Here is a 22,276-nt window from a genome sequence, read left to right as displayed (position 1 = left end):
GTACTTGGAGAGCTTAGCTATTCATCTTCCCTTAGCCCACTCAAGTCAACCCATCTAGAAGCCAACCCAAAATCCTACAAGGCATCAGATCACAGACACTGGGTGAGAGAGTTTCCCCATCTGAGATTTCTATTCTCCATTAAGAGAAAGAAAGGGTCTACTTAAAGAAACCGAAGACATATCATCTACTTTTTCATTTCACAGCCATTAATATTCAGAGTAAGTCTCCCCACAATGTCCAAAATGTTCAAAAAGACACAGGTGTCTTAGAGGGCATACTTCAAAGAAATAATTTAATGATTAGCAAAAATTTTATTTTACTTCCGCTTACAAACAAAGACTTAACTCCAGCACAACAACCTGAAAGGCTTTACTTTCTAAGATCATCTCTAGCCATTTTTTAAAAGTCCTTAAACGAAGAATTTTTATCTGTAAACCCCTCTCTCCCACCCCTTAGCTGAAAACCAAGACTGGCATTTTCTCAGCTCAGTAATTAGGTGTTCAGCATGCAGTCTTTTCCGTAATTCTAAACTCCTGAGGAAGTTTCATATAAATAGAAGTATTCATGAACCAAAATTAACAGTATCAGTTAATTATCAATTATTTGAACTTTTTTTTTTATAAGAGTCCTCACTGATTTTGAAAAATTAAACAATACTTATGGGAAAGGACTTTAAACTCTGACTAACACTTTTGATTACTTGATTTAGTCCATGGCAGCACAGGTTTTCTTATTCCTACAAAAATGACTATAGAGTACTTCAGGACAGGTCCTATTTGCACACTATTCATTTAATGTTGTATGCGGACTTTGTATCTCATAGCAAAAATAAGAATAGAAAAATGTAAAACCCAATCAAAACTGAGCTATACAATTGTACTGAAATGGTACCAATATCAATTCCAGCATTAAATATTTTTGCAATTCAGACAAGGTTTGTCCAAAGCAATCATCACTGTCGGCCTGCTTTTCCATTTTCTGTCGTTTCCATTCTGAAATGCAAGACAACAATTGGTAAGGTTTATTATTGGTAATACAATCAATAGATTAAGAAAATCAGATACATATTTTTTGAAATTTTTTACATCACTACCTACCCTGTCTCTCCCTGCCCCCGACATACACAATCTTATCTCCTCTTAATACCTCTTCAAGCAGCAATCACTACCTAAAGGAAAGGTTTCTGCGAAGAAACTTTCCTGCACCAACTGCAAAAAGCTATCTATTATCAACCTCACTAAAAGACAAAAGCCCACACTCATGAGTAACAGAATCACTTTCTAAAATTTGAGCTTTAGCAATTTGTTGCAAGGTCTTCATTTTCACCCTTCTCACACTGATCACTGACTACCACCATTTCATTTGCTTAAGAGGAGGCTGGTGTGGTTTTTCAGTATTTTTTACTAGAATGTGGACTACTATTCAACTTCATTACAGCACAGCGTAACATTCAACCACTGACCAACAATATGTTTATATTAGCCATTCCTCCGGAAGCTAAAGCAACAGATTGGCACAAGAAATCTCAACTCGGCGACTGTTTAACCCCCTGAAGTTTAAGAGTTTTGCTGCAACAGCAATCACTAAGGCAAAGGGAAGACTGTTTATTGGCATTCAGCCTTGCTCAGCGCAGATGCAAACAGCTGAAAAGCAAACACTGCTGTGGTTATCCATCAATACTGAGAAAAAAGGAATGTATTTATATGCCTTAATTCTCAAAAGAGTAAGAAGTCTTTAATGATGTAACTGAAGTATTCCTCCATACTGCATATTGACTATTTTAAGGTATTTGTAGAGATGCATTTACTGATACAAACCCATTTTCTTCTTTCAGATGTTGATATAGCTCAGCTTTATTGTTGACAGAGTTCAAACGACCAATAAATTCCTGGTGTTTCCTAGAGTTGGCAGTATTAATCCTGTTGCTCCATAAGGACAGCAAGGACATTGGCCCTAAAATCGCAAGTAAAAATAGTCCAAGTGATTTATTTTCTGAATTCTTGAACATTACATGATTATAAAGGCTTAGAGGAAATTACAGACTATGGTAGTACAATATATTAAACCCACTAATAATAAACCACCTTGTAATAGAGGCTACATAAACACAAGATACACAAAGTTGGTAACAGCTGAGTAGTTGCTTTATATGAGATTGACTTTGCTTCAAATGCAGAATCTGAACATCAGCTCAGTCACAGCAACAGATGATAGATCGCAGCAGGGAAGTCAGTGAGAACTGCCCACTCCAGCAACTACACTGCTCAGGCATGTTTATATTCATTAGTCAGCAAGAGACAGTGATTTCTGATACCTGTCCTTAAAATAGCATTTCTGACATAGTAGCTCAAATAGCACCAGCAGAAATTTGTTCAGCTCTCCATCAACCCAAGTGTCTATCAGTAGACCCACACAGTATCTTGGCATCTCTCTTGTTACACAGACCTATTGAGGTTAATATTTATCAAGAATTTATTAACACTGTTTAATTAAGAATTATCCTCACTGACTTAGCTTTAACTCCAAGATTATCCTCATTACTTCAGAAAATACAGGCTGATAGAACAACTTCTATCTATAAAAAAAGTAATCCGTTGCAATTCTGGTTTACCTTTTGCCTTTTCAACTGTGGGCATTTCATCCATTGTAATGAGAGGCTTTTTGTTGGGTGGCTCAGGAGAATCAGGGGAATCTTTGATAACTTCAGCTTCTGCTAGTTCTTCTTTTTCACGATCCAGAAGACCTTTCAACCTTTTTGAAAGGGAAGGAAAACAGTAAAGCAAAATATGCTAGAGCAGTACATATGAATCTTGATACCATTCTGTACTACTCAAAAGTTATATGCAACCCCTATGATAAGAAAATTTCTTTTGAGCCCTTGGAAATGGTGAAAAACCAATAGGGAAGACTAGCCAAACAATCCTCTGGATAAAGCCTTAAGGGAAGGATCTTAAAATACAATTTCACTTAAGTTTGTTAGCACCGTTTATACTGTAGTTGAGACAGCTGATCATTCTGAATTCTGAAGAAAAGAGTAACTAACAATGACTATAAAAATATACCACAAAAGTTTCCTATTTTCCTATGTGAATTCAGACCCGTCCTATACGAAATCCCTTTTATCTCAGTCCCCATTTTTGTTTGACATGTGAAAGTAAAAGGATTTGTAGGAATGGACTTGATCACACACAGAAAGGCATGAAAAGTCATCAACATGTGACAATAATGTAGGTGAAAAGGCCCTCCTATCCCAAATTATCATAGCACACACAAAACAAGCAAATTAAGCTTACTACCATGTGGGTTTTTTGATCTCTTTAGAAAAGTAGTTTGAAAGAAAACACAAGAGACTGACAGATGCTTACCACTTTGACAAGTTACAGTAACAACATTTACAGTAATAACACATTAAGAGACAATAGGTATACAGACAATCAATCCTAACATTCAACTGAAGAGAAAAGCCAAATCAATCTGAATTGTTTATCCATCTGAACACTAAACTATCTGCAGCTCAAGAGAAAATAACTGCCTGTCGCGAGTTTTTAAGTCACGCTATTTCTATGAAGCAGTTTAATTAGCCTAATAGGTGGTGTGGTTACGATAGTGACTTCCCAAGCTGCAAAACGCTGTGAAGTGGTCAAAAACTTGTCCAAGAACCACACTGCTTGTAAAATATGTTAATTTGAAAAGTTTCGTAAGCAGACACTGTAATAAGCCCATTTTCCCAAGCTTGGCAACGGTGACAGACCTAAAAAACCTTGGGATCCACGCTCACTAGTAGTAAGCCAAGGTTATAAGCATGAACACACCAAATTGCAACTTGCAACTGTTCCTCTCTCCCCTTTGAAGAAGGGCAAGACAAAAATTACTATGCTACAGTTTAATTTCACTTTAGAAAATTTACCTTTCTGATTCTTGCCACGGCTTATCCGATTCATAGTCTTTGCCCAACTTCTCTGACTTGTCTTCTTTGTCTTCTCTCTTTCTACCTCGTTTCTTGCGCTCCTCTTCTTCTGGGGGTTTGCTTCTGCAAGCCATCAAACATTCTAAGACTCGCTGGTGTTTCTCAGAGTTGTTTGTGTGTGCTCGTACAAGGGTCTCCAATTCATTCCACATAATCCGGTACTGTTCATCTCTAACCAAGGCCAGAAAAAAAAACAAACAAAAACACACACATACAGGATCACCGAAATCATTGAATAAATTAAGGTTAAAAAAAGACCTTAAGAAACAAAAACCCCAAACCAAAAATAATTCTGAACAGATTCTCTGCCCTTTTGTACTAGCTGTCTATCCACCTGGGATTACTCCATCCTTGAAACTTGAAACTACATTCCATGTAACTCCAGATGTTAATTGGGAAATGTTAAGTTTAAATTGAAATAGGCTATGTCCACCGAAACAAATTCTTAACTTCCACAAGATCTCACTGCCAAAAACCACTTCTGAATCCTCTCACGTGTTTGCTACCTATGCAACGTCAGGATATGCAGAGGGCTGCTTGTGTACCGACATGCAAATTAATTACTATTTAATTTGTACCATCCTACTGTAAACTTCCAGTCAACGTGGGCCAAATCTTCTGTAGCTGAATTTCTTTTCAGCCCGTTCTTGGAAATACAACGTACACATCACAATGACTGAGATACCAGGATATTCTATCCTTGTTTTAAAGGAGTAGCCCATATTTTAAGTAACCATTTCAAAAGGATTTGACTATTCTAGTATAATCCAATTTTAAAGCATTGCTCATCTACAAAATACGCTTAAGCTTTCCTTTTTATTAATTTGAAATTATTCCACTTTCTCTGTCCTAGCTTGTATCAATTTTTTACCTTTCTTGATGACTATCTTTGCTTTCATATTTCTTAACATACTCATAATTTTGGGGTAATAAAACGATGGGGTTTTTTTTCTTAATATACATCAATATCAGTACTGTGACAGCCCCTAAATGGTGTAGGCAAAGTATTCACAGCATTTAGTTTACTACATATCACACTTTGGCCAAATTTTAAAAATTTGGAATGAAAACAATGTCAATAGAGTATTTCTGAGAAAAATCCCAGCATCAACAGAAAGACATATGCATGTAACCTTTTTGGACCCTTTCCTCTGGTACCAACTGTTGAAATTGGCAGCGGATCATTTTTCCTCTCCATGTCTACCAAATTGTATATTGTTTTTTGACAATTCAGAACATCCTCATCAGTCATTGCTTCTTTTACAATTACACTGGCTAACGGCACTACCTGTAAGACAAAACAAAAGTCAACAACGAGCAAATCTGCAGATGACGAGAGAAACAGGAAGAAGAAAGAAATCAAAGGCAATGGAACCATGGAACAACACACAACAAAACCACCCCATCTTATGCTCAGTTTAGTGATAACTCTGAGCAAGTATAAGCAGATGCACATTTTCTTTGCCCACCAGCACTGTAGCTGTCAGGTTCAAATATTCCACCCTATTTAGATGGCACTCCAATAATCTATTGACATTAAATACAGAGTATTTCAGTGAAAAAAAAAGCTGAAAAACTGATTTTGTTGTGAGTGCTTTACCCTAAAATAGAATTAATACTTCATCAAGTACAAGGTGAAACTTAAATCTACAACAGAATAAAAGGTTACAAACCCCAAGTGACTTACAGCTTGCATATTGAAGATGGTAGTCTGCGAAATAATCATAGGCCAGTAACGAGTATGTTTCTCTAACTGATCTTTTGCACGTTCCAGTGGAATTTCAAGACTTCCATCGATCTTATATCTGGGCTCTAGAAAAGGAGTTAATCGGTTTTCCCTCATAAATTCACCAAAATCCTAATGATAACCAAACAAGATACAATTAGGCATTTCTCTAAGAAAGTAATTTTCACTGAACGGGCGAAACAGCCTAGTCTTGCTTATCACTAACTGTGTACCATCCCCACTGCTACATTTGACTCTAACAAGCAGAGTCCTGTTTCTAGCTTTCAGTTGTACATTATTTGGGGCAAACACAAAAATAATTGTATAAAAGTATGTGTTAAAAATAGATGCAAGGTTTTTGATGAGGAGGCCTTCTCGATCTGCAAGGTACTTCACATATGCTAGGAGTTTTATTGGGTTTTTTCTGGAAGACATTTCTACTTGTTTAAAAGAGATATAAAGGATGGGTTGAAATAATACAGGAAAACAACAAAGATGAATGACAGCTGGTTGTCTGCTCCATATCCAGGGCTCAAAGCTGACAACTTCATCTTTTCTATTTATTGTACAAACCACTCAATGTGCAATCTATCCTTCTGACAATAAGCAGGATATAGTCCTATGTGTTTCCAGCCCAGGGAAAAAACTTGCCAAGAAAAATGTAATTCTAGAATCAGAGCAAATTTTAAATGCTCATAGTGCATAAGGAGGCAAGTAATTCCTTGACACAGAAAGGATTCTAGGAAGCAGGCGTAACAATAAGCAGATGTACTACTTTGTACTAAATATGTATCAGCAGCACAAAGAAGAACAGTTTGATCATGCAATCTACTCCAGCTCTCCACAAAATGTACCAACATTCCCTTTATACATCTATTGGACTACATCTCTTGTCAACTAAGATAAGCAACAACTTCAGAAAAAAAAATAAGAATCTTACTGTAATCCGGTAGTCCGTGACTCTTCCACCACATCCTTCGCTAATTGATGGAGGATCTTCTAGAATTGATCGTGAGCTGCTTAAAACATGCAGAAAAATTTCTCCTCCGTGGCTGCTAAGCATGTGACTAATTACTTTAGAGCCAGACTTGCGTGGCTGTTCCAATAAAACAGAACGACCTGTTGGAAACGAGATCAGTTTCAACAGTTACTTTGTGCTGCAATTTTAAATTAAAACCCACATATACACACTAAAGGTTTGTACCTAGCCAGCAAGACTCTGAAACCATTAAAGTTGTGTTTTCATCTAGCTCAATAAGAAAGTTATCTACTTTGATTATTTATCCCATGTCTTTACACAGAACATGTGTAAACATGTAAACACAGTAGTGTCATATGCACTTAAATTTTACTCAGAAAGATCAAAAAAGCCTTTCTCCTGGATGAACCAATCACTTTGCAGAACATTATTCCTAGGAAAAATATGTATTTGTGAAACATTAAAATCGTATATTGTTTAAGGGCAGTTTGCTGTTTTTAATTATTACAGATTGTGTTGTGTACTAAACTTACTTGGCCCTACTGCAGAAAATCTCTCACATTAAAAGCAATTTCTAAAAAGTCACAAAATAGCCTACTTGAGTATACAAGGATCAATTGATACTATTTGTTAATGCTTAAAATGGGTATCGTTTTTCAGGCAGGAAAATAAGACTGCCTTTGTCTTATTTCCAGTAAAATACACTAAGCATAAAAGGGTGCATTCTCCAAGTAGTTTGTTATAAGGAAGCAAAAACAGAAGATCAGAAGAGAGTGGTTATCTGAAATATGCTGCTAATTTTGGTTCTAACCATTTCTATTAATAAGAAGTACTTTTTCAGCACATGATCTTTGGAGAAAAAATACACAATATGGTGTTTAATAAAACCACTGCACATTTATTTAGATGTGCAAATGACATGACTGAAGAAAACATCCCATTAAAAGGATGCTTGTAATGCAATTTTGTTTCCAAAATGTAGAAATCCCCACATGTAACTAACACTGACAACATATTACTCCTTTGGAAGTAACAGCTTTGGTTTATCATTTTAACATGTATTTAAATGGCAATCTCTTACAGCAAGATTATTCATTGCAATAGGCAAGATCTTGCAGATAAGCCAAAAGATAACTAAATCTAACCTAGCAGTACACATAGGTATGTCTGCCTCAATTGACCAACATACTTAAGTTGCTCATAACCCAGTTAAAAGAGCTTTCTGAGGCTTCCCAGCATCTGCTAAAAATCAGGCATATAGTCTTAAATTGCTAATATTTTACAACAGTCAAAGTAAGCACTGTGATTGAGTGCACTATCACCTACCAAGAGCAGTGTTTCCTAACAGCATAAAGTGAAAGCCATTCTTCATTTGCATTCAGAAAAGAACTACCAGAATCAATACTTGCTCCTTCTTTACATCTTTCCTCTTATCTTCAAGTTTCAAAACACATTTCATTTGACTCTGAGTACACTTAACTTTCTTTGCTATTTTGACAGGTTAGAATAAACTCAATATCTTTACAGTATATAGGCATCTACTGCTATACAAACCAAAAGGTGGAAAGTGCTCTATTCACAATATTAACAATTAAAATGTTAAATAATTAGCCAAGGACACAAACTTACCATTAAGGAGGAAGTTAGTAAGGCATGAAGAAGGTCTGCTATTTACATCTACTGGTGAAATTCTGTATGCTCCAGTGCAGTAGTGTAATTCTGAAAAATAAACGAGTAGAAAAGCTGAGTGTAGTTCCACATACATAGAAAACATCCCACAAAAGAAAAGGAGGCAGCTATTCCATGGTCAGCAGAACTAAAAGTTTAGCTGTCTCAATCTAAAAATCTGCTCCTTTCACCACCTCCTTGCAATTATTCATGTACCCTCAGCTCTAAGAACATAATACATCCCCAAGCCCTATTTCCAGCAGGACCTCCAGTTCTTTATCTCCTGAATTACTTCGCTGTTGAGTCAGCCTCCTTTTATTTCCCTTACCTCTATTTTTAATCTGCTGGCTCACAGTCACTGTATCTTGCTGATAGTCTACAGGGTGTACCAGCTGAATGGCCAGGTGGTGTCATTGTTACCGCAAAGTCTTCTGTGCCTTCCTCTCCCCTACTCGGATTTGGGTAGAGCTCTCTCTCTCTTACTCAGATTTGAAAGTTAATATATAGGGACTAGTCTACTGATAGTATCACTGCATACATTTAATTTCCTTACACACATACACACCCCCCCCAAGAACTAAACCCAAAAAAGACTCAATGTCTCAAAGTTGCTATGTTAAAAATACACCACTGTAGAACTGACAAGGTATACTTGGTCCCATGGGAGGGGCAAATAATTACTGAACATTGTGGCCAAGGAACAACTTCATGATACTTAAGAGGAGATTGAAAAAAGCCACCAAGAAAAATATTACTACCCCTCTCACCTCTTACAAAGCCACTGATTAGCCAAGATCAAGAGAGCATCATATGACCGTTAGTAAAGCAGGGCGTGCTCAGCAGCGACGTTTACCGAGCAAAAAGTAAAACCAGCACTAACAAGAAGTGAATTACCTCCTTGTTCAGATTCTTATCAGTGTACAGAGAGAACAGTGTTCAACACAAGTCATGATACAGGTTTCGTACGATACAGTGTTACCTACCCACACTATTTGTTCGAGGAGTACACCATTTTAACGTTACAGTTTCTTTAAATGTGCCTTCTCTGCTGTTGCCACCTATATGATTATCACCTGCAATAAAAAGTGTGTGATCAACAATATTTTATTTATTACAGCAAAAAATCTCTATAAAACTTTTAAGGCACAAAATACTTATAACATGAGCATATACAAAATGTAATCTAATTTTAAAAACTTCGATATCTAACTTACGCAAAAAAAGTTATTAGCAGTGGCAGTTGAAAAAAAAAAAACACCTTTTAAAATCAGCAGCTATTGCATGTATTTTAAAAACCAATTCAGCAAACAAAATACTGCAGCTCCAGAGTATGTTCCATTGGTTTGATTCAATATTTAGAAGATTATAGATATGTTTTATCTGTAACAGGCAACTTTTTTCTTCTAAAATGCCTAGGACTTTAAAACAATATCCTTTTTCATCTTCCACACAAACTGGAACCCTTAGCAAGTGTTAGAGCTGATCATTTCCTGTACATATTATATCCCAAAGTCAAAACTGAAACTGATCTAAAGGCACATTTGACAAACTGGGCTTTTGGGGGAAAAGTAGTATTTGATCTTATCATCCAGCACCTTTGCTATGTCAGATTCAATCTGAACATCTTCCAACATATTTTACTGGTCATAAATATTTTATCATTACAGTACTTCCATATAACATCTCACTGATAAATGGTCTGGTAAAAACCACCTGAAGGCCTTACAACAGACATTATCCATACTCCTTAATACATTAAAGCTACATTTCTACTAGTGAGTTTTGCGACTCTTCATGACCTTTGACTCACATTATCTCAGGAAAGAATTAACTGAGTTTTGCACAAAGTTTCAGAATTAGAGTAGCACAGTCACTTAATATGCTCAAATCTGCAATGATTGGGAGGAATGAGACATACATCAACATGCAGCATTGTATGTAATATGTTAGGGCTTAATTTAATCTTTCAGGTAAGAAGTTTTCTTTTATTTCATGTCAAAGAGTTACTCACAAAAGATGTATTTGATTTGTTTATTAATCATGCAGGTAGCTTGCAAAAGTTGATTTTTTCAGTTAAATTAAAATAAATTGTTTTAGAAAGTGTCTCAAAATATCCAAAAGATAAATTTATTTAATCTAAAAATTCTTCAGCAACATTTTACAGAAGTAAGTTCAATGTAACTGAATTCCTACTTTCCTAGCACTAGAGGTATTACAGCTGAAAGATTTTTTAAAAAATAAGAGAAACCAGTATTTACAGGATCTACGAATAGACTTTCTCCTCTCAAAATTCTTCTGATGGAAAAAAATCTAAAGAGGAACTGCAGTTGGAGGGCTTTCACTAGCAGACTTACTCCTTCAACCAGCAGGTATTACAAAACTTTCTGAACCCTTGTAATAAAATTTTATGCTTTCAACACGGTAACGCAAGTTCAAGTGAGTCTGAATTCATGACTGTAACATCCTATTCTTTTTTCCTCAATCTTTAATCATACACTCCACTTAAGTATGGAGCACAGTACTTGTAGATGATAATGAGTTACCTACTTCTCAAAGTAATGGTAATCCCTTTGTGAGGAAAAAAAAAGCACAAACTCCCAAAAATGGCTACTTACGGACTGTATAATTTCAAACTTCAGAAAAGAAATATCCACTCTCTCCTAAATAACTGATGTAAATAACTTACTTGTTCACCACTTTGTGAATACTTCCGTGATCAACTTTCTACTATGCTTTAAAATTATGTATCATTTGGGCTAGTAAAACAAGTCTCTACAGCCTGTATCTAAATACACATATTCTACACACTAGTGCATCCGCCTATGCTTTTAATGGTACTGAATCATATTAACAGAAATGACAATCAATGCAGTAAGACAACAAAGCATATACAAGCCTTTAAAAGCTTCAGATGAGACTTCAGCATACAGTCTAGAGTACTCCATCACACAATGGCACAGGCTGAGGGTTTTTTCACTGCTTGGCTTTGCTTATAATTCTACTGATTAAGAGTTTTTAGCCTGACTTACTAACAAAAGTTTACATCAAGCACTGTTTTCTGAATAAAATCATTTTGCGTAAGACTTACTGCTGTGTTTATTAAATTTATTCAGGTATTAAAAATTTACCTGAGAGGAATACTAGGCAATAATTCCAAATTTACAAAAAGGATACTAGGTACTTCAAATACAACAAGAAAGCTCAAAACCCAAGTAACTACTGTCTTTTCCAAAGCAGTTAGTGTCATAAACAGGCTTATGGAACGTAAGTGATGTCAACTATTATTACTTGACAGATTAAAAGTTCAACTGTGCAAGCAATAATTTTCCACAAATACCCACAAGAGGTACTTTTTTTTTGTAAAAATAACTGCACATCTGGTCTCTCATCTAACTTTTATATCTCAATAAGAAGTTGACATGCCCCTCAAATCTCACGCAAATATACTGAACATGTGAAAACATGTCTCACGAATTTGACCTGTTTTTTCATCATTATATCCTTATTACTATATAAAAATATGCCAGTAATGAGTAAAACTCCAATGCAAACATTACAAATCAAGTTCTTGGGTTTTAAGAAATAACTGGAAATATGCTAACCATGCCTGAAATTTACATCAGTTTGAAGCTCACAATCTTTCTCTGTGAATAGTTCCAGCGGGCTGACCAAAAGCTACTTTTAGAGGACTCTTTCTACTTACCACTCTTTAAAAAGTCAACATGTGCCTCTTTGTGATGAAGCAGCTCCACGTCGTAGTTGGCTGATGTATTAGCATGTTGTTCTTCCTTCAAAAGAAAAAGGTAGAAAGAATAAATGTAATTATTTTAGCTAGAGATCACTGTTTTCATGAATGAATGATTCTACATTTACCTTTCACTCCAGAAGAAAACAAAAAGTCTCCAAAGTGCCTCAGACAACAACGGGATTGTAATGTTGAGGAAACTGTTTGCTCTCTGACCTGTTTAAAGATGCAGCCATCTGCTTTTCCTCTTCTTTCTTTTTTGAAACGCTATGGTCTCTTCATACCAAATGTCAGGACCGGATGCATAGTGTAAAATACTGGTACAAAATAGGCTTATCTACTTTTGTTTGTATTAGTGAAGTTAAGGAAGCCCATGACATACTGAATACCACCAGCAGTTACAAATTACTGAGCAGCAACAAATGGTCACTGCAGAATAGATTGGAAATTAATTTTCATAACTAAAACCTCAAGAATACAAACCAAAAAACACACTTCAGACTTACTAGCATTTCCTTGCACTTAAGATATATAAGTGTACTTACAGCTGCAAGTTTATAATTAAAAAACAGCTGGTTATATAGAGGACAACGCATCTTTAAACAGCTGCAGAGGACTAGCGAAAACAGAACAGTAACCTTGGTAATTTATTCCAAGTTAAAAAAACCAACTGAAAAACCACAGAGAACCCAACATAGTCTATTACTATAAGGACAAAGGCAGAAGGGAGAGGCATACCAGCAGCACACAGGTCAGAAAGTTACAGACAAGGTATTTGCAAACTTCAGTCACATTTATGCCATGACCCATGTCAAAGTCTCATTAAAGCTGTAAAGGTAATTTTTAATTTAATGTTTTAACGTATAAAATCTATACAATATTGCTAGTTTTCAAGGATGCAAGTAACGCTTGACAATATTAGAACTTGATGAATTTTTTTAAATCAGGAAAGTTTATCTCTGCCCCTGCCTTTTTGTTTGTTTGAATACTGACACTGGTTTCAATTGTTTCTTGCTGCCTGATCAGAAAATGACCATAAACTTAATAATACTTGTAATTCTTAGTTGCAGATTTCCCTCCCATTAGCAATAAAAAAAGTATTAAAAATAGGGACATAAACAATTTTGAACAGAAGATGTTTAATTTAGTATCTTTCTTAACTAGATACAGCCCCTGTCTTCCTGTTTCTAGTTTATGGTTCTTCCAACTGGAAAACCTACTGGAAAAGCTTTAGTCACAGATCAGCTATTAGTTACAAACACCTTTATGTTGGGTGGGCATGATAATGAAACAGAGGAAAAAGAGACTCACTATGTCACTATAATGCACAAGGGTCAAGAATATCTAAACACAACTAGAAAAAGACAAAAGAATCACAGACAAAGTAATTCGAGGTAAATAAGATCGTGTTTATATAAAATAATGCAAAGAGAACTGAAATAATGCTTGTATTGCTACATCGGAAACTGAGATTCAGCAATACAACATTTTGTTCTGTGATCCTTCTTTACTTTTTTTTTCTCCTTTATTGTTACTAACCTGGTCACAGACATTGAATGTGGGCTAATAAAAAACAAAACAGAAAATATGATATGGAGAGAAAAACAATGTAAAAATTCAATTAAAATAAACATTAAAAGCTTTCAAACAAATTTAGAACTGATGCAGCTAGTTAACACAAAGCTATAGGCACAATATTACCTTCATGGGAATGTTAGTTATTGTGGTTGAAGCCAAGTCAAAGTGCTGCTGTACTAAAACATTCAGTTTTGTAGCCAGATGTCGCCCCGCACGGACACTGTGCACTTCACTGGTTAAAACAGGTGAAAGCTAAAATAAAGTGACATAGAGAATATAGTATTAATGGATTAGGCTCTGGTACCATGTAACAGTATCATTAATTAATTTGAAACTCTAGAATAACCACATCTACACTGCTAACGTTGTCCTGGGGGGGAAAACTACCGCCCAAAACCCTCACACCATCGGAAACTAAGAAGGAAGAGGCAAAGATTGTTTCTCATTCAGAATTTTGCAGGTTATACCAGTTGTCATAGTTGCAGTCGCTACAAATTATCAAAAAATCTGAAGGATGCTAAAAAACTTGGGTCGATTATTAATAGGAAACATTGGTATTACAACATGGGAAAGAAGTCCTCTTATTAGCAGCTCTGGGCCTAGTTTTTCACTCTTTTACCTGCTAAGTAACGGGGACAAAGTCACTTTTATGTAATTACCTTTAAGTGTATAAGGAAAACACAAGCAATAAGATGCACTTGATTTTCCGTAGCCAACAAGGATACTGGTTTCAGGCTTTTGGGGAAAAAAACCCAAACCAACCCAAAAGAAACAAACAAAAAAACATAGTGATGAAGATGACTGTCTTACAGAGGAAAGCAGTAGTCTGTTCTCTACTGTGCACATTTTTTTTAGCACAACTATAGAAGAGTTTTGTAGAAAAATCTCAGGAAGGTAGCTATTATAATCCTTTTTATTTATGAAATAATATGCAGGACTAGACACCTTTCATGTTAAGAATAAGACTTTTCTCACGTCTTTTCTCTTTCTTACAGACAGCACTTCAAAATACTGAGCAGACTAATAAAGAGTAGAATATATTACAAAATATTTTGTATGTGCTTGGTTTCAAAGAACCACTCCTAAGCATACAAGCGCACAGGGTGCACATCCTTTTGTTACTGAACAACTGAGATGTTACTACATAGAAGAATAATTTCTTATATGCATCCTTCCACCTTTTTGTAAAATAATCTTTACAGGTACCTATAGGGTACTTCAAGTATTTGAACATATTCTACATTCCTACAATATATTACCCTTTCACTTGGAAGCAGCTAATGCTTTCCAATGCTTCTCATAAAAATGGCCTTCCATTTGCTAAGACTGGAACAACAGAACTTAAACACAAAAGTTCATTTTGGTTTCATGAGAAAACCACTCATCCAAAAGACCAAACGTGTTAGTCTGCGTGTTCAATGTTATCCAGCGCTGAACAATAATCCATCCCATCCAGTAACGGATGTTTGGGGAAACTGGGCTTGTTCTAGCTACTGGCTTACACCTGAATAGCAGAAGTTACTCAACTAACCTATTCACCACACCAAGTAGTTGATGGTTTTCCACTAGGTTCCTAAACGTGCGTTCCCTTCTCAAAAAAAAACAATCAATGCCAAGACTATCATTCTATGGTATTAACAGACTTCCTTAAAAAATTAATTATGAATTATTAAAGCAAGAAATGTAAGTATTGAAATGAAAAAAGAGGATACCATATACGCACAAAGACAGCAAAACAAGAAAACAAAGCATATGCTTTAGATGGCAACAGGCAGGCTGTCAATTCCCAAAAAACTATCACCTGTATGTTTTCCTACACCTTACCAGAGACCAGAGGGTGAAAGTGTTACCGCTGAATACTTAATTTGCACTGTTTTGAGTCTGACATGGTTCCTAACCCTTGGATAAATTTTCTCATTTTAAGCTCCTTACCTCTTTTTTTGGACGATCTGAAACCAGGCTGTCTTCACCAACTGGGTAAGTGTGGATTAAGACCAATTCACATTTCTGAATCTGCATTAGACTTACAAACAAAAACATTCTATTTAGCCTACACAGTGTGGCAGACTATCTCCTAGAAATTAGATCAATTCTCCCAAGATTCATCTAGATTTCCAGAACACAGAATCATGAAGATGTACTATAACATACTGTTTCTGAAAGCATTCTGTAGAAACTAGGTTGCACTAATGATTTTCAAAAGCACATACTTCAAAATAAGTTTTTATCAGAATGATTAAATAAAGCATAACGTTTCTGGCATCTGAAAAGCTATCGACTGTGTTTCTTTTTGGACATATCAATGGAATAGATTCTTAACTCGTTTAATCTGTTCAGCTTCCTTCAACTGAAAATTGACATTACAGAGGACTTCTGTCTCCAAGTGTGTGCACAGGTACTAATAAGGGGATTTCAGCAAACATGGAAAAGTGCTTAAGGTGCAACCAAGAATAGGATCCCAACCTGCTACACACTTTACAGGGCAATACACAGTCCCTGGGCTAAACAGTTCACTGTTCAATTAGACAAAACACATGGTGGACAAATGACTTCTCAGAAGAGATATATTTCAAGAGATTCCTTTATCTCAATGGAAGTGTCAGGCAACACAGTAATTTTAGAAATTAAAAACTAGTTTCAAAGACATGAGCTATTTTAGTCAAAGCAAGATGAATGTAAAATTAACACAGTGTTAGCAAGAAAAAAATGCATCAGATGCATTACTGATTACAAATGTACAGTATACTAAAAGGCACAGTTACACATCTCATTTGGGGGCAAGATGTAGGGCAGGGGTCCTCAAACTCTTTCACCAGGAGGGCGGCGCACGGATGAAGTGGAAGGCAGTCATCTGCAGCTGCTTGGTTTCCCCCCCAACCCCCGGGGCTGGGGGGGGCAGGGGGGTTCTGTAAATACCAGGGGCCGGATTGAGGACCCCGGGGGGCCGTAGTTTGAGGACCCCTGATGTAGAAAGTAACAACCTAAAGATAATACTGTCCTATAAGTACAAAGATGATACTGACAAGCTGCTGACCACAACTACCTCTAAGTCAACAATATCATGATTTAGCACCTTCTATTTTACACAGGCATTCAATTCAAACAATTCATTAGAGTAAGTTTTAAGTGACAAAAATACATCCATTATTTTGCAGAGGATAACAGACACGTGCAGAATAAGAGAAACTGTTTGTAAAAAGCATACTCACTGATCTGAATTAGCTGCAAGTTTGTTATGCTCATGAATGGTTTCCTGAACACAATCCTCAAGCATCCGAACATGACTATCACTAGAAAGAAACATATTTTTTTATACAAGACAATCAACATGCCCCTAAAAGCTCTTCTATTTCAAGTGGGAAATTTTTGGTTTGCTACTGTAACAGACCTCCATAAATGAAACCTTTAATAAGGCAATAAATTCTCTAACAAGAATGTAAAAAAGCTAGCTACTTAGGTCACTATTCATGACAATTAATGAAAAACTTCTAAAAATGCATGAAAATTTTTTTCTTTTAAATGTTAGAAGCACATTATCATACATACCTTTTTGCATTAGTAATACAGATTATTCTTCCTCTGTTTCCAACACGTTCTGCATTCTCCATGAGCATGGTTCGAGCCTCATGCTGGTATTCTGTTATTTTGCAGAGCGCTTCAACTGCTGCAACCAGACCGTGAAGTATGCTGCAGCACTCCGGATCTGCCCGAGGATTAGGTGGTCCAACAGCTGCTAATGCTGCCATCAACTAATCAAAAAGAAAGCAATTATTATTGAAAGTTACTTTCCAGCCATTTGTTAAAATTATCACTTTAGAGGAAAGTCATCATTACAACTTACTTTACATGCAAATTAATAGCTGGGAGAAAACTAAACAGTGCAATTAAAGACTATTACCACCGGTTGCCAGCCTTCTCAAAAACATTGGGCCCTAAATTATACTTTGCAATTTATTTATTGTTACTAAGCTTTGAGGAAATAATATTCTCATTTATTACAGAAAAATACCTGGCTATAATCACAAGTTACACCCAATACCTGAAAAAATTCTAACATTATCAGTTGCCATTTGCTTTTATTTGCTGAGAATTTGGAAATTCAGTTCCTCCACAAAGTAAACTTTTCAGAGGGTAATTATGCCCATTCAGTATGAAACAAAACAAGAGCAAAGAGAATATTTACAACTTTTTTTTTAAACATTGTTTATTTGCCTGTCATGCACATGTAGAAAAAAACGCACAACCCAAATTTAAAATTCAACAAGTTATCACAAAATCACAGAAGAAATACATAGATAACTTCTTTGTAACATTAATTTAAATATGTTATTATACTCAAAGCTACTAGATTATTTTAAAATTATGTAAACCTGCCTACAGAATAGTCCAGCTTCACAGGCTACTCTTAAAATTCTGCTATGCAATAATTTCAGACCAGATCCACCAACACTTTCACTAACCAAAGCTCTTTCATATTGAACAAAGTCAGAAACTGCTATTTATTATGCAATTAAACTAGCCTTACAAACAAAAGAACAGTTACAAAGTGTACCTCTTGCAAGTTCTGATCTTCTTGAGTCCAGGAATTCAAGACATGAGCCCCAGAATCACTCACAATGAAATTCACCTAAAAGGATCAAAAAAGCACATGTAAGGTAACAGCCAATCATACAGACGAGAGTCATCACAGCTACTCCCCCCAGATCCAAACAAACCTGAATTACACCTCGTTCTGCTGATACTCTGGAGATATGTGCAATGACATCCCAAACTACAAAACCAGACAACAAAACCATAAAAAACACCTACTCCTGCTATCTTCAGTTACCCCTTTAGTAACACTATGATTAACAACTTCTTACTCTATTTATATTTTTAAGCCACTAAATCAATCTCTACACCATACTAGTGTAGATACACTGCAGGATATTAAGAACTGTTTTAATAATTAGGTAATATTTTTAGTAGAATAGCTGCAAAATAAATTCCAATACTGCCATTTTGCAAATCATTCTCCAAAAACTGTCGACAGTAGATCACAGGGGTAAATATCTAGCAAGATTTTATAAACATCACATAGCAAAATACATTCTGCAGGTAACAAAAAAAAGTCAAGAGGAAGCAGACCTTCCATCTCAGTTTCAGTTTCTCATACCACACAAAATCCAGTTCAGCCAACTGATTCAAATCCATTAAGCATACACCTGACATATTCCCATAATGGGACCTGACTGGATATTAAATGCTTTAAACTGGAGTTTAAATTAAATGTTCATTGCCTGAGAACCAGGACATGCAATCCATCAAGGCAGTGCAGCTAACATGCATCAAATCACTGAACGACCGGAGGTATTTGTTAGTGCCTCAGCTGCCCTCTGACACAGACAGTATCCCATCATCACTACCTTGTACCAATAGCACTGTCACAAGACTAACCTCCCACACCCACCCACCTTTTTTTTTTTTTTAAGGGTAACCACAAGATCTAAAAAAACAGGGATCAGTTACCTTAATTTATGATATGTTACAGAACCCACCAGGCATTTATTTTTCTGAACAAGGAGCTGCCAGGAAGCTCTCATACTTTTTCAAACTGGTAGCTTCAGGGTGATCCTACCCCCTCCCAAAGACCAGGATTTCTTCACGGTTGACACCAAAAACCTTACAAAAAGCTACCAAGTGTGTTTAAAAACTAACTTAAATTTGAAGAAATACCTCACTCAAGCTTTTGTAAACTTACAGATTTTTTTATTGTGTTCTCCTGAGCTGTAAGTTACCTTAAAGCACCTCTCCCCTACTCCTCACATTTTGTACCAAGTAACAAAGTGACATTAAGACAATGAAAGGTCCCAAAAATAAATATGTAATGAGATTCATATACCGCTCAAACCAATGTAGATAGCTATAAAGCGTATCAACAACACAAAGAAATGTTTGTATATTTGATCTTTTAATCTAACCAACAGCTAATGATATTAAATTACTTCATTAAAATGGGAAAATATCCCTTATACTATCAAGTACCATATGCAGTATGGCTAGAAGAACTTACCAGTTTCTTGAAAGGGAAAATATCGTACATTATTCTACAGTACTCCATGGATGATTCCACCGAACAGGTCCACAGTGATTTTGATATGGGTGCTAGTGGTATAACTCCTTGGGTCCGATTCTTTACTAACATATCGAATTCAACATGTTGTCTGCAGGACTCTGCCATATATGGGCAGTGATCCACAACAAAAACAGTTTTATGAGACTCAGAAAAGATTTTCATTTTCTTCCTAAAAGAAACAGATATTAAAATCAGAAAAAAATTGTGAAAGGCAAAACCCCACAAGATCACTGCTCAATTTATATAGTATAAAAATATCTTACTAGAATACTTTTAAAAGAGGTTAGCTCTTACAATATTTAGATTATATAGTGCATACATTAGCTCCTATAAAACTGTTACTTTAAAAAGAAAATGAAAAAATTCCCATTTTAAGAATCTATTTGCATGGAGACAAATATCCTTTAGAACTCTTACCAATCCGTGTGTTTAGTATACGACATTTCTGATCAGAAAAACTATTTTTCCTCAGGAGGAAAAAAAAATAATACGGAAAATGTGAAAGTATACTGTTTAAAATGCAACAACAATGCACAGTATTACTCTCCTCACTTTTCTAACTAAAGGAAAAAAAGTACAGAAACTACCGTCTATTCAAAACTTACTTCCTAAAATAAGCAACATGGAAAAAATAATTTACGATTAAGCTATAGAGACCCTAAAGTAGCATGAACATCAGACTCTTAAGTAGTCTTTCAGCATTCAGTTTGCTAGGTACATCTATGTTTAAATGAGTATTTGCATCTGTACTTTGATTTCTCACTGACAGAATATCAAGTCTGAAGTTATATAATGCAAATGGTCCTTATACAGCAAGTCACAGGCACACCCCTGGTATTACTCCCAACCATGAAGCCTGAGAACTCTGCAATCAAGTATGGTGCATTTTCCCATTTGACATCGATCAGACTGGGCTCCCTTCTTCTACAGCATCACTGCAACAAATACTTCTGAAGCAACTATAACGTCAGATCCTCATGTTAGGGTGGACATCGTAACTTGGAGACCAAGGAAATTAGGAAAATTAATCTTAGACCGGTGCTACTTCAACCACTGATCAACCAAACACTCCTCATCAAATTTACTCAACGGCATTCTTTGTTTCTTTTGTATGTCATTTGGTTTTGAACTTTCACGGTGCACTTCACTCATGCTTTTACACCTTTTACCATTACTGTAAAGACTGTAATTTATTTATTTTTTTTTAGTAAGGCTTATGCAGAAGCTGGGGGGCTGGACTCGATCCTTATGGGTCCCTTCCCATTTCAGACACTCTATGATTCATCCATGCAAATGCTGCTGAATTACAGAATACGCAAACCCAAGAAATACATACGATCTCATTAAGAAAACTCTAGAATATTAAAATAATGAGGATTTACACCAGGCAGACTGCGGGGCAGCACCTGGATCTGGGGGGCAGGTTTCGCACCCAACTCCGGCAACAGACTGGGCCGGGGCACCCCGAAGCCAGCCCCCCTGCCCACAGCCCGGCAAAGGGCCGGGGAGGCCCCAGGCCCAGGAGCTGGCACCCTGCCCACAGCCCGGCAGGGCCCGGGCCGCCCCGGAGCTGGCACCCCTGCCCACAGCCCGGCAAAGGGCCGGGGAGGCCGCAGGCCCCGGAGCTGCCAACCCTGCCCACAGCCCGGCAAAGGGCCGGGGAGGCCGCAGGCCCCGGAGCTGCCAACCCTGCCCACAGCCCGGCAAAGGGCCGGGGAGGCCGCAGGCCCCGGAGCTGGCACCCCTGCCCACAGCCCGGCAAAGGGCCGGGGAGGCCGCAGGCCCCGGAGCTGCCAACCCTGCCCACAGCCCGGCAAAGGGCCGGGGAGGTCGCGCTGGCTCCTCCAGGGCAGGGCGAGGCCCTGCCGGCCGCACCGGCGGAGGGTCCAGGGGACGGGCAGGGAAGCGTTCCTCACCTGGGCCGGCCGCGCCTCTGGTGCGGAAGTCCCGGTCCTGCGCCGCGCCGCGCCCGGGCCCGGCCGCGGGCTCGCTCCGAGGACGGGGGGTGAGGCCCGCGGGGCGCCCTAGACTGGGTCGGGCGCGGGCGCCTCCGGCCAGGCGACCTCCATGCCCCTCCGCCCGCCTCCTCCGCCGCCGGCTCCGCGGCGAGCGCGGGGCCCAGCTCCTGCCTCCGCGCCCGGCGCCCGCGGGGGTGGGAGAAGCGGCCGAAGCCCCCCCCGCTCCGCCCACCCCTGAGGCCGCGAGACCCCCGCGCGGCCACTTACGCCGCTGGCACAAGGGCTCCCCCAGCGCTGGCGGGGGGAGCGCCTCTCCCCTGCCCTCCCCTCCCGCCTCCCCGCCCCCCGGCGGCGCCAGCCACCCGGGACCCGGCGGCCGGCCGGGTCACTCGACCGCCATGGCCGCCCCAGCCCCGGCCCCGCCGCTCGGCCCCGCTCCGCCTGGGCGCGGGCCGCCCCGCCCTGCCGCGCGACACCGCCCGCGCACCGCTTCCCGCACTGCGCGGAGGAGGAGCAGCCCAGGCCGCGGCTCTCGCGAG

General features: G+C 38.0%; 1 protein-coding gene across 2 annotated transcripts; it reads right to left on the bottom strand.

Annotated features, from left to right (window-relative positions):
- Window positions 1-276: 276 nt before the first annotated feature.
- On the bottom strand, window positions 277-22,036 carry INTS13 (integrator complex subunit 13). Of its 2 annotated transcripts, XM_040595584.1 has the most exons (18): window positions 21,696-22,036; window positions 19,717-19,948; window positions 18,217-18,291; window positions 17,211-17,413; window positions 16,874-16,954; window positions 15,597-15,687; window positions 13,788-13,916; window positions 13,626-13,649; window positions 12,045-12,129; window positions 9,325-9,414; window positions 8,303-8,392; window positions 6,635-6,813; window positions 5,656-5,826; window positions 5,102-5,256; window positions 3,909-4,139; window positions 2,613-2,752; window positions 1,819-1,954; window positions 277-993 (listed from the first exon to the last, which is right to left on the bottom strand). In XM_040595584.1, the coding sequence occupies exons 2-18, from the start codon at window positions 19,939-19,941 to the stop codon at window positions 954-956; spliced, it is 2,145 nt and encodes a 714-aa protein (XP_040451518.1). In that variant the 5' UTR covers window positions 19,942-19,948; window positions 21,696-22,036; the 3' UTR covers window positions 277-953. The 2 variants fall into 2 exon arrangements, with proteins under 2 accessions (XP_040451518.1, XP_040451519.1); XM_040595585.1 differs by lacking the exon at window positions 13,626-13,649 and having other exon boundaries at window positions 21,696-22,035.
- Between the last annotated feature and the right edge of the window lie 240 nt (window positions 22,037-22,276).

This window comes from Falco naumanni, chromosome 5 (assembly GCF_017639655.2).
Source record: "Falco naumanni isolate bFalNau1 chromosome 5, bFalNau1.pat, whole genome shotgun sequence".
NCBI classification, from domain to species: Eukaryota; Metazoa; Chordata; class Aves; order Falconiformes; family Falconidae; genus Falco; species Falco naumanni.
This window is presented reverse-complemented; position numbering and strand designations above follow the sequence as displayed.